This window comes from Chelmon rostratus, chromosome 4 (genome assembly GCF_017976325.1).
Source record: "Chelmon rostratus isolate fCheRos1 chromosome 4, fCheRos1.pri, whole genome shotgun sequence".
Taxonomy (NCBI): Eukaryota; Metazoa; Chordata; class Actinopteri; order Chaetodontiformes; family Chaetodontidae; genus Chelmon; species Chelmon rostratus.
Window position 1 is genome coordinate 12,205,051 of NC_055661.1, and position 16,890 is coordinate 12,221,940.

Genomic DNA, 16,890 nt, shown 5'->3' on the forward strand with positions numbered 1-16,890 from the left:
AGAAAAGTCTAGAATATCTGAAAAGGATTCAGTGAAATAAAACCAGTGTTTCTCCATGTTGTTGTTTCTCCACTACCACAGATAAGGATTCATTGTCATTGTTTATTTATGTATTGTATTAACTATTTATTTTACTACTTACTTAACTAGTTATCTTTATCTAAAATAAAAAAAAGCTTTTTAGAAATGTGGTTAAAACTGATATCGTACCTGACAAATACAGAAAATGTAATATTTGACAGTGTTAACTTTTGACAATTAAAGATTTGTAACTGCTTGAAATGGCTCTTTGTGTGGTGATTGACAAGACTATAAACACACACACACAAGGTTCATTAACTCAGAAGGCAGTGTGAACTTTGATCTTCAGCTAATCATTGTCATGAGGCAAACAGTCACTACAGCCACATGTTGGAATTAATTTCCAGAGCAAGCTTATGTTTTATCCTGAAGTATGTCCTTTCTGGTAAAACGTAAGCCATCATAGCTTTTAAAAGTTTTGATATTTTCACAATTTGATTATCCAACTAGAAAGGAGGGACATTGAAATTATCCTGCCTCATAGGAAAGTATAATACAATCTATATAAAATGCACAGAAGCACATTTTTATATAGATCAAAAAATAAATGTATTTGTGCATATTAATACACCCATATGGCAATAAGGAGGTGGGAAAAAATCTGAATTCCTTCACAGAAATATTTGTCCCGTAGATGCAAAAGCGTGGGCAAGACAATCTGTAGGAGTACCGCGCATGCGTGAAATTATGCTAACGTTCCGAACCGGAAGACGTATCATTAAACTCCCGAGTGATTCATCTTCTTAAACAGATACGATCTTTGCAGTAACTCTTCTGACAGCTAGCAAGCAACTACACAACGCTCCAAATAAGTAAGTTGACAGCTCTTTTATCAACACATGTGTCCATTTTAGTGTCACGTTTACATGCAGTGAGAAGAAAAATCTTCTTTTCCTTTTTCTTTCTCGTTTTTTTCTGCCGGAGCCGGGCGGGGTGTTGCTGAGTGCGGTCGCTCCTCCGAATAGTGCTCCAACTGTTTTGGACTGCGAGCTGGTTAGCGTTAGCCAAACTTAGCTTTAGCTCTCATCTCCAACCTGACACATAACGTTACTTCCTGTTTAGCCTGCTTTCACCCGTTCTGACAGCTACCTTCTTGTCTTTGGGTCCGCTTGTGATAAACCCATATTATTATTCCCGCGGTGAGGAAGAGGCTGTGGTGACACTACGGATAAGTTGGCTTGCCGCTAGCTAATTTTGCCTTGTCTTTCACTATGTGTGTTGTGTTCATTAGCTAGCTGCTGTGGGAAGAGTCTGTCCGCTTTACAAGTCTGCTGTTTATCCGTGCATGACCACTCAGTAAGGCGTTTCAGACAGAATGGCTTGCCAATTTCATTTAACTTACGAAATGTCCGCTAAAAAGCCGTTTAAAGAGGAAGGCTGCCATAGTAAGCTAGCCTGCTGCTGATGCTGAGAGACTGATGTCCATTCAGGCCTGCAGACACCAGTGAGAGCAGAAATGACAGTTTACCAGAGTAATTAATGTGAAAATACACCCGAACACAGAATAAAACTTAATTGAGTTGTGGACAATTAAGGTATTACCTACAAACACTGACAACTGTCTTCTCTGCTGGAAAACATAGCAACATATGAATTAATGAAGCCATCAGGTGACTGCTTGGTATTGAGCTATTTCCACAGCATTGGTGTCTAATTCAGAGAGGGCTCTTGTTTGACATATCCCTCCAAGTTGAGTTTTATATGTCTGGAGGGCTTACAGCTGTGAAGTAGGAAGTGTACCCAGACCTCAGTAACACCACTGCGGCTGTTGTCATGGTGTCACAGCATTTGTTCCACCCTCTGTGGATCAGATCCAGAATGTGTCTCTGGATGACATTGTCACGGCAGTCTGTGTCCTTGCTGTTAACCTGAAGAAGAGGCTTGAGCCTTCAAATACAGAAACTGTTACTGCAGCCCAGCATGGTGATAGCAACAAACATATCACTGTGTTATTGACCTTGAAATGGTCAATGTCTGACAGTATTTTGGGGGTGAAAGGATGCTTTAAGAATGTGACAGCCATTACATTACTCACAGTACTTAAAACTTATCCTGATTTGTTATGAATTAAGAATCCAACAATAAGAGAAGAGCCATACTCTTTTTGCCTTAGTACATTATCACACTTGCACCATGCCTAGTTACAAACACTCATTTAACCATATGAATTAATTTAACACTGTAAGAGCCGACTTACTCCAAAAAAATGGACCAAATCATTGCCGCAGTTTCAAACGTTTGTCTGTATCATTTAGCAATTAAAGCAGATCTCTAACAGAAAGTCATTAAGTAACATTTTTTGTTGCTGTTGTGTTATTGTTTATATCTCCCCTAGGTGTAAACTGAGTTCCACAATATTATATATGTGATTTGAAGTCTCAAATTCTTTATGGGGATTAGTAGCAGATTTTATTATTTTGGAAAGCATCAGGCTCTGGCTGGTAAATTGACTTGTTCTTTTAGCCCTTTTTTAAGAAACAAACCATCCATTGGAGTTTGACTTTGTTTTGAAATGCACAAGCTGCTCCAGCTGATATTGGTTATATTTTAAAGTAAAGTTGTTGATGTAGACATACAGTGATTAGTTGGTAATTAATTAGTCAATAGTCAGAAAATGAATCTGCAACTATTTCGATGATTCACCTTTTGCATCTTTATTTGCAACTCACATGGAAATTCATCTTTGGCTTCAAAGCAAAGCACATTATGTGGAAAAAGAAAGTAAAACAAAGGGACATGATGAAGACAGTTCATACACACAGACATACATGAAACTTAAGAGCTTCCTCTGCCATGGGTCAGAGTACATGAAGTAAAAACAAGAAATAAAAGGGCCTGTAATAATAAACAGTTGGAGTAAAAGTGGTAACATTGAATTTCAGAGACATTTCAGAGACATTGTAAAAAAAAAAATAACAGAAGTCACTTATATCTAATAAGGACTGGTGTAAACCATCCTCAGGACTGCTTTGCTCACATCAAAGCTATTAATTTCCTCACAAGAAACCAACTGCAGCATTAGAAGTTAATCTCCAGCTGTTTTGATAATTGATTAATCAGTTTGAGTATTATTTTGGTTTCTTTTCTCCTCTATGACTGTAAACTTTGAGGATGTCATCTTGGACTTTGGGAAACACTGATCAAGATTTTCCACTATTTTCTAATAATGATCAAAAGATTAACTGACAATGAAAATAATCGTTAGTCGCAGCATTGCCTTTTTAAAAATGTAGTCTGGGTGTTCATTAAAATTAAACTTGGTGTCTAAAATTATCCCTAAATATTTGAAACTACCTACCATCTCTATATCTTAGCTTGGCCCTCAATTTTAATTGGCTGACCCATTGGTTGCCCACCCCTGTTGTTAACAAGCTCCTGGGTCTTGCTAGCGTTTAAGAGCAAATCACTTTCTTGACACCATGTTATTATGATTAGTGTAGAATCTCTCTAGTTCTAGTCTAGATCATTGCCCTCGAGCATTAAACCCACCATTGCCATGTCACCTGCAAACTTTAAAAACTTTAAAAGGCCAAAGCTGCTGTCATAAATCTGTATTTCATTTATATACATTGGAAAGAGTGCAGGAGGTAAAATGCAACCTTAGGGCACCCAAAGGTTGCAGGGTTGATTAATTGTTTAATTCAATTTATGAGAAATAGTGCCGAACAGTTGCTGTTTTCAGCCCTTCAGGTATGAAGATAGTCTGCTCTTCTCTGTTTTATTATAAAGAGAACACATTTTGGATTTGAACTTTTGAACAGGACATTTGAGGACATGACCTTGGACTTAGAGAAACTGGGATGTATATTTATCACTATTTCCTGACATTTTGCAGACTTGTGATTAATGATTAATCAGGTAGTTGCAGCCTCAATCTGATGTTATTAGGAGAGTACATGGCTGTAAAGACCGGTATGGAGAAATACTGGTTGTAATTTGAAAACTGTAGAGCTTCTGTATGCATGGTTGACTGGCTGTAGATTGTGTTGTGCTGTTTGAACGAACATGAACAAACAGGTGTCTGATGTAGGCTGGTCTTTAGCATTGGCACTAAACCAAAGCAGCCTTTTGTTATGTGTTTTGATGGAAAGTTGTTTCTTTGTCACAAAGGAGATACACTGAACACAGCCAGCCAGAAAAGTAACCAGTATATCAAGAATTAATTCTGTTATATTGGACATTGATTCATCAGATTTACAGAAATGTCTGTTCATTGTCCTGTAAACAGTGTTATTGCTGTGTTGTACAGTGTATAAAACAGGTTTTCACAACAGTGTACTTAATTCATGTTAACAGTCATACATTTGAATCTAAGAACCATAAACAGACAAAACAGATGTCACCATGTATTTGACTATGAAAATAACTCGGATGGCTGTAGCATCAGACCTAAAAGGAAGTGATTCTGTGACAGGTGTAAGGTGTAACGAGAAAGCAGACGCTCCAATGTGTGAACACACTCAAAAGTCTCCGAGCAGGTTTCAGTCACAGTTGCAAAAGAGGGTGAATAGTTTCTCTTTGTGGAGCTGTGTGGCAAGTCACCTGTCTTAATCTTGTTCATGTGCTAGGACTGGCTGAGGTTACTGGTAACATGATGATTTCCAGGAACATTAAATGGATATACAGGGAAATTACCTCCCAACCCTGACAGTCACAGTCTAATGCCAGTATACTTAACCCATCCTGACACCAAAGACTAGTAATTATCTTGTTTTGTATACTGTGATTGGATTGCCTCACAGTCAGAGATGGTGTACAGTGGTGAGGAGGGCAAAAAACAGTAAACAGATAACAAAACTGCACAGAATTGTACTTCTCTACTTGATACTGTTTAGAAGAGTTAGTCAGTCTCATCCAAATCTACTGAACAGGTTTTCCATACTGCAATGACTGGTCTGTTCAGTGTGCATATGACCCATAATCTTTCAGTAAATGAGAGGCAAGAAAGATGCAGTCAGCAGGTTGAGCAGACTTAGCTGTGTTCTTCACAGGAGGGTCAGCAGGGTCATAAAGCAGATGGAGTTAGACTGAGGCACGAGTCAGAGATTTAGTAACAATAATAAGAATAACAATTGTCTCTAGTTATAGAGCACTTTTCGAAATCCGTGTTACCAAGTGCTTCATGAAGGCAGCAAAATAATACAGGGCATAAGATCATCAAGTTTTAAAAGACAACAGATCAAAAGCAACATTTTTCATCATGCTTTTGTACACAGAGTCATGTATAGAAATGGCATCAAAATACAATGTGATAATATGTTTTGGGTTGTTTCAGCTAACTTTCTTGGTGTCCATGCTGGTGAAGTTTACTGTTTTGACTACTACTACAGGGATTACTGTGTTCATGTGTGTCTTATGACAATAGTTGTAACTCTAACAAAACAGCAGGGCGAGTCGAGCCATAGAAACACACACACCCTCTCATAGACGTAATCTGGTTAGCCTGGTGCCTGTGGCTGTTTTTCAGTTTGTCCATGCCACTCGCTGCTCACAGTTTCCATAAGGGCAGTGGTTTGGTGGCAAGGATTTCAACAGAGATTGTCCTGGAGGAGTGGGTTGGTAATGACTGGGTGCAAATTTGCTGCTGTGTCTACAGTTTGAGGTACTGTCAGTGAGGAAGTGACTGTCTAACCTCACAAGCCCAGCAAGAGTGAGAGATGCTAAAAACAGTGTAATCTGGATAAATACGGTTGTTTTACAGGATGTAATATGCAGGTTTGAAATGGCCACCTGGCAACCAAAGGATGCCAGTAAAATTAGTCTTCAATAGATAAATCAGTCAAAGTTACTGACCACATTGTATTATAATAATTTTGACGTGCTGACATTTCAGAAACCAGTCTGGTGGTTATAGTCTGTTTGTTTCTTTTTTCTTTTTTGCAGGTAAAAAACACATTCCATCACATGAAGTTGAAGTTTACCCTTTTCTTATACAAAATACTGTGTTACATTTTGACTATCTGTACAAATCTGTTTGTGCATGTGAGAGGGAGATTATGGGATGTTCTGTACTTGTACAGTTAACATTAAGTAATTATAATTAATAGCCAGTTGTGTATGCCTAGAGTGTGTTTACCAAATAGAAAGACCAGTCTGACTTTAGAAGAAAAGACACAAAGAGATCCAACCATATCAATCTCCCAACATGCCCTGTTTCTGTCTGTGTTTCCTATCTGGGTTCCTCTCATTCCAGCTTCTGTCATAAGTGAATCAGTGGGAGTGTTCGCTGTTCTGCTCAGTGTAATTGAATAAGTGTGATTGGAGCACATGACTGTCTTGCTCTCTGTACTGTCTTGCTTACGTATGTCAGTTGCGTGTGCGTGTGTACACGCAGGTATGAATATAATTTGCCAGAGTTAAGTGCGTATGAATGCCTTTTGTATGCATGTAATCGTGTCACTGTGTGTGAATGAATGCCGCCTTTAGTGAATTTCTCCATTGTGAGATGTATAAAGTCTTATCTAATCGAATCTTATGCATTTGTTCTCAACTGTGTTTTTGCTTATTTGTGCGCATGTGTGTGTGTGCATGTACGTGTTTGAATGTGTGCATGCTCCTCCATGGCATCATCATAAATGCTGCGTCACTCAAACTCTAGCTGCTTTGTAGCTGATTGGCCTTCAGATAATCTCTGCGATTACCTCGTTGGCCCGGATAATCTACTCCCTTTTTTTGGGGTAGTGACTTTTTCAGGATGAGTAGTGATCTGAATAGAATAAGATATGTAGATGCACCATGTTTGTTTGTATGTGATTTAATCAAAATAAAATCTATTAAAGACATAGTAGTAAGTTGGTGTTCTGTACGAACAAAGACCATCACAAATTTAAGTCCAAAGTTTACAATGATATGAAACAGAAAAACACAAATCCTCACAATTTAGAAGTTTAAAAACCATTGACATTCACCATTTTGTGAGAAAAATGTACTCAAATGATTAACTGATTACTAAAATAAATGCCGGTTTATTTTTCTGTATATCAACAAATTTCTGGTTATTTGTGAATGTGTTTAATAGGAGGTAAAGGTTTGTGTTACTAATCACATGCTAATGTGTTCTGTCTTTACTGTGGAACAGCCTAGTTTCAGCTAGCTGTGCATGAAGACATGTTTGCTTTTAGTGTCGTCCAGCTCATCAGGACGCCGGCAGCAGCCAGCAGGATGTAACATGTAGAGACAATGGGCTGATACAGATGTGCAGACAGACTTTGTCAGTGCTTGTCTTTTGGTGCTGTGCTTGTAATCGTACACGTAGAGTCCACAAGAGTACAAGTAAAAAGTGTGTGAGTGAAATACTTAACAATAAAAGCTAGCCCAGCAATTACTAAGAATGTTACCGCCCTCTGACACCTAGTGGAATTGCTAGCTTAGTTAGCTGTTGTTGTTCTGATCACAGAAAAAAGTATAACAATAACAACAATAACAAAACAGTTATGAAAAAGAGTGCCAACACATAATGCTCCCACATTTGGGGAGTAGATAAAAAGATGCCTGCTTGTATTAGTGACAGATCAGACAAATTGATGGATGTAAACATTGTGAGTTAAACTGCTATAGATCTGTTCCAGGAGAGGTTGCGACTAAACAAGAGAATGTTCAACTCTGGCACCAGAATTCTACATATCACTCTTGTTTGATTCTGAAAAGCTCAGTATCAAAAGCATGTTGAAAATAGAGCCATTCAGAAAATCTGCTGCCAGCTAAGGCCTGTCAGACACTGTGACACCTGGCAGAGTGATCTGGAAGACTCCAATCACACCCTAAGCACTGGCTAAGCACTAAGCACAATTTTAGGAATTGCAAAACAGCAGATTTGTGTTTAGGAATACAAATTGTGCTCATTTTTGTGCTGGTTTCATTAACTCAAAGATGACAGTTTGCTTAGAATAACTTTGGCCTGAACTCACAAACCTAAAATGTGGCCTACAAAACCTGAAAGTTGTCTTGGTCTGTTCGAGTTCCGAATGGGCATGGTGCACTTTGGTGTTGCCTTCCACAGTGACAGTACTGCACACAGTGCCTTAACTGTAACCTAATATAACTTGTTTTATCAGTTTAATAGGTCTCAGACTGATGCACCTACTTTGTGTATACAAAGCTCCCTCAATCACGAGGATATTGTTACGAAGTCGTTGATTAAGATTCACAAATAAGATTATCCACCATCTCATCTGCTGTTTTTTTTAGCTTTTAATAGGGTGTCTAAGATGTGCCTGTCTTTTGTGCATGCAGGCTGCCTCCCACAGAGCTGCGCGGACAGAAGTGGGAAGGGGAGAGCTTTGACCCTGGTCTCCCCAGCTGACTCTGAATAAACCAGCCAGCCATGGATGACAGCTCCTCACTTGGGAAAGTCAGCAGCTCTACAGAGTCCGTGGCCACCGTCACCAGTGAGGAGTTTGTTCTGGTACAGACCAGTGCCGCTGGGTCACCGCAAGCGTCTGGGGGCAAACCAAGACTCAAGGTCAGAATGGTGTAATGTGTAGTAGTCATTCCCCCGTAGCACAACATGATTCAACATGAAGCCACTTGAAGGCCGCTGGTTTTTGCAGTTATGAAACACAGCAGCTAAAACACAGTTTTCCTCATCACCCTCGTCCTGGGTTTCGTGATCTACCTTTTCTTGTTAACTCAGCAAATGTGTCTCTGGCTGCCACCAGAGCTGGCCTGGCTGATTAGATCACAATGATTACAGCCAATGAAAGCATGTTGATAGCAAATGGAAACAAGGTGATCAACACTTGAGCACTGACTTAGTCCAGGAAGCTCCACTCTGTCTTTATCAATTTCTGTATCCTTATTTTCATCCTGTTTTATCTGTCCTTGTTTCTCATTGCCCTCATACCCAATCTTTTACTCGTTCCCTCTCTCCCTCAGATGTCTTGGAACGGGAGTGAGCAGCTGGAGAAAGCTATGGAGGAGGTGTTAGATGATGATGATGAGGTGAAGGTGGAGAAGAGCAGTGTGGAAAAGATGGAGAAGCACAACGACCCACAGACCAAAGTCCAGGAGCACCGACCTGCAGGTATAGACTTTTCAGATCCATTTACAGTCTGCCTGTCAGCTGTTCTTTCGTTCACCCAACTAAACATAGAAAACTGAAATATCAACTATACTGTCCTTAGGGCATATATCATCCTTCCAGTTCACAAAATCTTGAAAGCAGCTGTGAGTCTTAGTGTTTGACAGTATACACACTACAGCTGAACATTTCCTGAATTCTACTGGCATTTAACCAGTTAAATTGAAACCTACCGATGTCACTGTGACAGCATGCATATTTAGTTTTTCATATTTTAGTGGGCTTGGATCACTATAATTCTGCAAGTGGGACAGTTAATCACAACAAATGGAATGGATCAGCTCAGGCAAAACTACAGATGCAGGCCATAATGGAAGCACACTAAAGTGCAGTGTTTTCAGGCTGCTATCTGAACTCTCTTGACATTGGCTTAGCTGTTCTGCATATCATCAAGGACAGCTCAACAAACATCTGTGCAACAACAACACATACACTAATATTACTGATACACTGTCATACACTGCTCAGTGGCAGGTGCCAGGCGTTAGCATGACCAGGGTTACAACTTACAGGTTCCAATCCCTCTGGTTTTATGCCCATCCCCGTACAGTCCTGATCTTAGTTTTAAAGCTGAAAATATCTAGTATGCCTAACTAAACAAACATCAGATGTGCTTGTCTGGAGTGTGATTTAAGCCCACTCTTTCTGTTCAGAAACTACACAAAGGTACTTGCCAAAGCCCAATAAGCATTTCTGTGTGTATTTTTGTATTGGATTGGGGATGTATGCGTGTGACCCTGTCGCCCTTCTGGTGAAGCTCTTCACTTTTGGGTGAAATGAGACAGTTTATAATACCGTGTGTCAAAGAGGAAGGAAGCACATGCTTCCCTCTCTCTCTGTCCAGGCCTACAGTGGAATTGCCACTGTTGTTAACAATTGCAGCAGCACTAACCGCAAGAAATCAAGGTGTGTCAAAACCTCTGCATAGTACTATATGATTATTGTTGCTGCTTTATACTATAATACTATGGTCTAAAATGGGTCTGGCTGGTGAATGCAGGGAAACAAATCAGGATAAATATAGAACATTGAAAATTACACCTTTACTTTCACCTGCTCATCTGACTGCCTTATCAGAATTTGATTATTGAAAATATTGTTTTGGGTGCTGTAGAATAATAATGACCATTGATTTTATTTGTGTTGTAGGTAATTCAAGACAGAAAGCTTTAGAACTACATGTCTTTACTTATTTACTTGTATTTGCTTAATTTTTCACATCTCCAGTGAGACCAGTGTGTTGTGCTGCACTACTGCTGAGTGAACTTAGAGGAAATGGTTAGCGTGGTGTAGAATAAAAAGAAGTCCAACTGCTGCTCTCATTGTTCTGCTTCCTGTTTGCAAAGTGTGAAAGTAGCAGGTCAAAGGCCATTTCAGAGAACACCCCCCCCCCCCCCCGACGTCCTTTGTGGTTCTCTCTTACCTTCTGCTTATCTTTATTTTGTCTCAGCTGTCTTTTTGTGGTTTTCTATCATCTGTTTAAGTGCACCAGTCTGTTGTAGAGCTGTCAGGCTACAGGATGTGAAAACCCAGGAAAGAAGCCCCCAAGGACAAAAATCAATAACATCACAACCTTTCTGCCTGTCCACAGAATCATGCCCAGCACCATCTAGCCCCACAGTGCTTGAGGAGGACGGTGTGCAGTTCAACAAGCTGTCCTACCTGGGCTGCACCTGGGTCAAAGCCCCTCGCAATGAGGCAGAGGCACAGAGGGCCATGGCCACCCTGCGAGCTGAAAGCGCCATTCCCATCCCCATCACCCTGCATGTCCCCTGTGGAACAGATGGCTCTGTCAGGTCAGGCACGCATTGAGACAGAGATCGTGAATATTGAGACTTTGGGCTATTAAAATGGCCTATGATGAAAGCAAAATTGGTAGGTTTATTGAGATATTAACACATTTAAACTACAGATTGACAGGAAAGAAACTATAACTCAGGAAGTATGACAATACAGTGTTCATGGACTTATTCTGAAACCAATGGGCATAGGTCATATAATCAGTATGGTCAATACAGAAACCATTGGTAATTGTGTTAAACTCTCAGCCTGACCTCTACATCACTACTTGTTTGGTAAAGCGGCTGTATATACAAGCTAGGAGATCAACCAGAACAGATGATCCTGAATTACATGCCTGAAGTTGAAATTAGCCATCACCTCTAATGCTTGTTAGATGCTTCCAGAAGAAGTGAATGTACTGATGAAATGGATATCACATAAGCTGAGAGAAACTTTCTAATTATCCTGAGTCATGAAATGAAAAGATGAGTTGTTTAGATACACCAGAGGAAATGAGACGTGGCTTTTTTCTGACCATGCTGAAAATATTGACATCGCTGCTCTGCTAGACAACACTGACACGAGTCCCTTAAACCCCTTTTTTGAATGGAAGTATGGTGGAATATAGAGTTTAATGCCATTTATTGAGGTAGACTATTAACAGACACAACTTGCTGTCTATTGAGTTCAAAGTAATGTAGAGTGGTACCAGTTTTGGATGTAACATAAAACATCTTAAAAGTGTCAGAATGTTAGAGGTTTATAGGAAAAAGTGATGTAGAAAACTTGTTAATGAATGTTAAAATTAATCATTGCCAAAAAAGATGTTATCTTAATTCCATTTACAAATTACAAATTCACATCTGTGATCTACTATTATACTTCAAGTCTGGAGCAAAAGCATCATTTTCACATGTAAAATAGAATTATTCTTTGCAGGATTGTGGACCAGGCCTCAGGTACAGAGATTGCCTCATTTCCCATCTACAAGGTGTTGTTCTGCGCTCGTGGACAGGAGGGTTCAGTGGAAAGTGACTGTTTCTCCTTCACCGAGAGTTACCGAAGCTCTGAGGACTTCCAGATTCACGTCTTCTCTTGCCACATTAAGGAGGCCGTGAGTTTCATCCACACAGAATATCACAAACTGCAGCTCAGCATGGTGTTCACACTTGTTTTAGGCTGTGTGAACCAGAACCCAATGAGATGACTGGATGTTCAGTGACGTAAGGTGTTAGACTGTATTTTGTGCGATAATACTAAAAAAAAAAAAAAAAAAAAAAAACTCATCAAAATTCTACATTCAATTCTTTAGACACCATATCATTTAAAAGTACAATGTTGGAAAGACAAAGACAAATGTGGTACTACTGTCTGTGGCAGCTATGCCAAACATAGTGCCTCTGATTTGCTTCAGAAAATATTATGTATTATATGATGTCATGTGAAGTAATCAGTGTTGATACATAGGGCTCAGCGATACAGCGAAAAATATGATCACTGTAATTTGATTATGTAATTTCAGCATGTGTGCTGGTGAAAAAATGATACGTGCTTATACAGCCCTCTGCACTGACACTGGTAGACCAGCTGAGGGCACTGTTGTCTTTGTATTTTCTCAATAATCTCCAGTTGATTCTTGCCTTTATTACTGTCCTTTTATTTTCATCTTCTGTTCCTTTCTATTCTATATATTGATTCCATTTACTGATTTTCCTTTGCAACATATTATATTTTATGTTCTGCTTGCTCTTTAAATGAGTCTGTTCCATTTAGATTTTATTCTGTTTTTCTTCTCTTCACAACCTCCAATTTACTTCACATTTATTTAGTGATGCTTTTATCCAAAGCAACTTCCGCACTCAGCCGTGTGGATAAAAGCCAAAAATAGCAAGAATCATACAACTTAACCTTTCCTTCTTCCTTCTCTTTCTGTCTATAAAGCTTCTGTTTTTTCTTTTCCTTTTCCCTCCAGGTCAGTCGTATCCTGTACAGTTTCTCCACAGCCTTTCGGCGTTCTTCACGGCCGGCAGACATCAGGGACGCAGCGCAGTCCAGTCCGCCCGAGAGCGACCTCTACACCTTCACTGTCACGCTGGAGATCAAAGAGGATGATGGCAAGGGCAACTACAGGTACTTGGTCCATACATACACACACATGCAGAGAGATTTAGGTGTCTCTGAGTATGATGGCTCTGTAACTTTACACAAAGTGTGTTACCTTCATATCTTTTACATTGTATGTGAAAAGAAACATGATGGTGCTACAGTATAGTATAATCCTGTGATACCATTATTCAATTATTTGAGGAAAGCCCTGTGAACAACAACAACACATACACAAACACACAAATATTACCCACTGTGTGTTTTTTATCAGCTCAGGACTGTTGGTATGACAGTTATGTTGGTAGTTGGAAAGCTTTCATGTGCTGCCGCAATAATGTTTTATCTGACTATTATTGTTCAGCCATAAAGAGCATAAAGCTTATCGGCACAGTAAGACACTTTTTCCATTTTCACAAGCCATAGAGTATTTTAGAGATGGGTTTTCATTTTCTGTTCTCTGAAATAAGACTTGAGGGAAGACAGGTCATGTTTTATCTTTTAGTGGGTTAGTCTAAGACAGTGATAGTCGATCTGCAGCCTGCAGATTTGGCCCCTGATAGGGCACACGGTCTAATTCACAATGAAAATACTTCACATGGGGAATTTTTTTTGTTTGTTTTTAACAGTTAGTCAGGGCTGTACAGACGGACAGGTATGCCAGTTTTGTGTGCTGAGATAAATTAGGCTGTCAATAACGGACAGGAGGCTGATCTTTGCCTGATGGCCTTTCAGGCTGTGCAAAGTGCAGTAGGATCAGACAGTGAGCTATGCATGGGAAGACTATTTGCTGAAGAGGAGTTAACACAGAAATTAGGTTATGATGCTGATCCGTAAATGTATATTTCAGTCTAAAAGTGAGAGTGATTGCATGATGGAAGAGGTTACAAATGTTGTATAAACCTTTTCAATTGTAACCAAAGCATTTACTGGAAGCATAACTAAAATGCATTTTCAGCTATTAAGTGCAGTAAAATATTTGATTTATCTGTCGTAAAGGTCTAGCATCAATTGTCCCAAGTTAATTTAGTTAAGTTAAAGGAGTTAAAGAAAAGATGAGTCATGGGCCTTTTAATGTTTATGCATTTCTTTTGATAAATATTATTTATGTTCATTTATTAACCGGCCTGTCATTTTGCAACGTGGCCCCTTAGCAAAGCAAGGTGAGTATCCCAGGTCTAAGGTAAAGAATATTTTTTCATAGTAAAGAGACTGGCATTAAGAGAGAGAACAATAACATAAAACCAAGTAAATTCAAAATATTCTTAAAGTCAAGACATCAAAGAACTTCACAGCACAGCAATATCCCAAATCAAAATGGTATCACACCCCTAAGGTTATGAATAATAACCCTGCCTTCCTCGTCTTCCTCTCTACAGTCCAGTGCCTAAAGACAGAGATAAGTTCTACTTCAAGCTGCGACAGAGCGTTCAGAAGAAGGTTGTTGTTTCAGTTCAACAAATGTGCAACAAGGAGCTGGGCATCGAGAGGTGAGGATCACTGTAAGAAGAGATGATGCACGACAAGGTCCTAGTAACCTTCCACAGGGCTCCTGTGTTGGGGTTGGGTTCTGTGTTGCAGGTGTTTATACTGCATTTATTCCTCACCCCATTTTTCAGGAGGGATTATCATTTTATCTACTGTATAGTTTAGGATTGCCTCCATTAATCTTGTACTGGGCTTTAAAAAAGTCAAGAATTGGCACTCATCAAATATCTCCCTCCTTCCCTCCACTAACCCTGTGCTTTTTGTGGTTGCTTTTTGCACATGATTGGCCTAACTTACTATACTTTGAAAAGAGGTTTGGCATTTCTACTATTAAACTTAATTTGTATAGCACCATCCATACAAGAAATGCAGCTAAAAAAGTGCTTTACAGCAAAGACACTACAGTGCTTCACATAAAAAAGACAAAATTAACATTAAAACAGGGATAGGAAGGTAAGGTGGAAAATAAAACCTCTGAATAATAGTAATACAATAAAGTTAAAAATAGATTACATAGGAAAAAATGTTTAGCAAGGTCTTAATCCAGGAAGTAGTTTGGAGAGCAGCTATTTCACCAGGACTAATGAGCTGAACTATAGGTGGTAAGGATGTAGAGCTCAAAAACACTGCTTTAAACATGCTGGGTATGCACACAGCATACAAAATCTATGCCTTGTTATAAACTTCATTGTGGTAAATTATACAATGACTTTCCAGATGAATGAACCAGACTGCTTGAAATGGCTTGCTTTCACAAGGACAGCACATGCACTCAGTGGTCAAAATATTGCAGAGGGAACAAACAACAACAGCAAAAAAATAAAGGAGCATGGCAATAATAACGCACCAGCAGAGGAATACTAGTGAACTGAAATCACTTTCGACTCTTTACCTTTATGTGTTAACATGCTCTAGCAGCACAGCAGCACCAAAGAACTGGGTCATCTTCATCACTCCCCCTTTTCTTCTTCACTCCCTCACCTCTTATTGCTGTCAGAGGGAGAGAGACACCTGGCTTCTCCTTCATTTTTAGTGTCAATGGAAACCCCCACTGTGTTCAGAACTGATCTTTCTGAGGTGTTCAGCTTCCGTTTGACAACACTTTATTCTGTTTATATTCATTTTTGTAAAAGCATCTGTCTTAATGGTAGGGATGCACGATAACTGTTTTTTAAAACCGATACCGATAAACGATAACTTTCAGCTCCTAAAGGCCGATACCGATAACCGATAACACACACATATACCTAACATCATGACATCAATACCACGAACAAAACCAAAATCAGTTTTGATTCTTTAAATGAAGAGATATTTATTTTTCCAATGAAAAACTATTGGTAAGCCTCTCAAACATGTTCTGAAAGCTATCAAACAAACATATTTGATATCTCACATCAATTTAAATAAGGTGCATTACTTACTGATAAAAAAAAATAAAGGCCCCTTGAAATGATGCAAATACATGCGTCAGGATTACAAACTGAAAAAGTGCATTCCAGAAGTTTACAAAAAATAAATATAAATAGAAAATTAATGCACTGGCACAAGTTAGATTCAAACATTTCTATTTAAACAAACTGAAAAAGTGCATTCCTCAATGACAACAAAAATAATGCACAGTGCATATTGTACTGACAGAAGTTAGAAGACGGCACTCTTAAATACTCAATTCTGATTGGTCAATCGCGAAAATTCAGCTGTGTTCCTAACAGTCACAGACTAAAGGGGCAATCCCTTAATGTACCAAGCTCAATTACAAATCGCCAGCTGATTTGAGAGGCAAAATATGGAGCATTTTCCGTGCATTATTTTTAATTTGTTTGGAGAGGACCAAACACTTGGCTGGAGAATGATGTCCCCAGCAAAAAAGATGAGAAAAGTAAAGAACAACGCTGGACCGACAGCAGGAGCGATATTAAGACACAAAAGACTTGAGGACGCAGAGATTGACCAGATTGAAGCCGACAGACACGAAAAAAACACCAAGAGAAACACAGCATGGACGAACGGTCTGCTAAAAGACTGCTGAGTGGAGACAAAACTGGAGACAGATTTTTTAATGTCCGACGCTGAAAGCAGAAATCAGCTGATGCAGGACTTTCATCCATCGGACCGAAAAAAATAGCGGTAAACCAAACTCTGTCTGGGATATCCCGTCACTTCTCCACATTTGACATGATTTCGCTGAATATCTGTAAAGAAATGTTTTCCTGCCTGCCGGCCTGCGCACAGTGAGAGAGTTGCTAGGCAACGTACGTGTTTACTTTCAGAGCCGCTGCGCAGTGAGAGCGGTGACAGGCGAGAGTAGACTCATTTTAAATCAATAAAATATGTTTTAATCAGTATTTTGTGTC

The 16,890-nt window shown here is 39.3% G+C and overlaps 1 protein-coding gene across 2 annotated transcripts in view; it reads left to right on the plus strand.

Moving 5' to 3' along the window:
• The first annotated feature begins 820 nt into the window (after positions 1-820).
• The window catches only part of rabgap1l (RAB GTPase activating protein 1-like), a 119,907-nt gene continuing 103,837 nt past the window's right edge, over positions 821-16,890 (plus strand). For both annotated transcript variants that reach the window (XR_006006798.1, XM_041935475.1), the window contains exons 1-7: positions 821-893; positions 8,314-8,542; positions 8,956-9,103; positions 10,752-10,956; positions 11,882-12,056; positions 12,915-13,072; positions 14,425-14,535. Coding sequence is in view for 1 of the 2 variants with exons in the window: in XM_041935475.1 (XP_041791409.1) it covers positions 8,405-8,542; positions 8,956-9,103; positions 10,752-10,956; positions 11,882-12,056; positions 12,915-13,072; positions 14,425-14,535 (935 nt within the window). In the remaining variant the exon portion in view is untranslated. The remainder of the gene's footprint in view (positions 894-8,313; positions 8,543-8,955; positions 9,104-10,751; positions 10,957-11,881; positions 12,057-12,914; positions 13,073-14,424; positions 14,536-16,890) is intronic.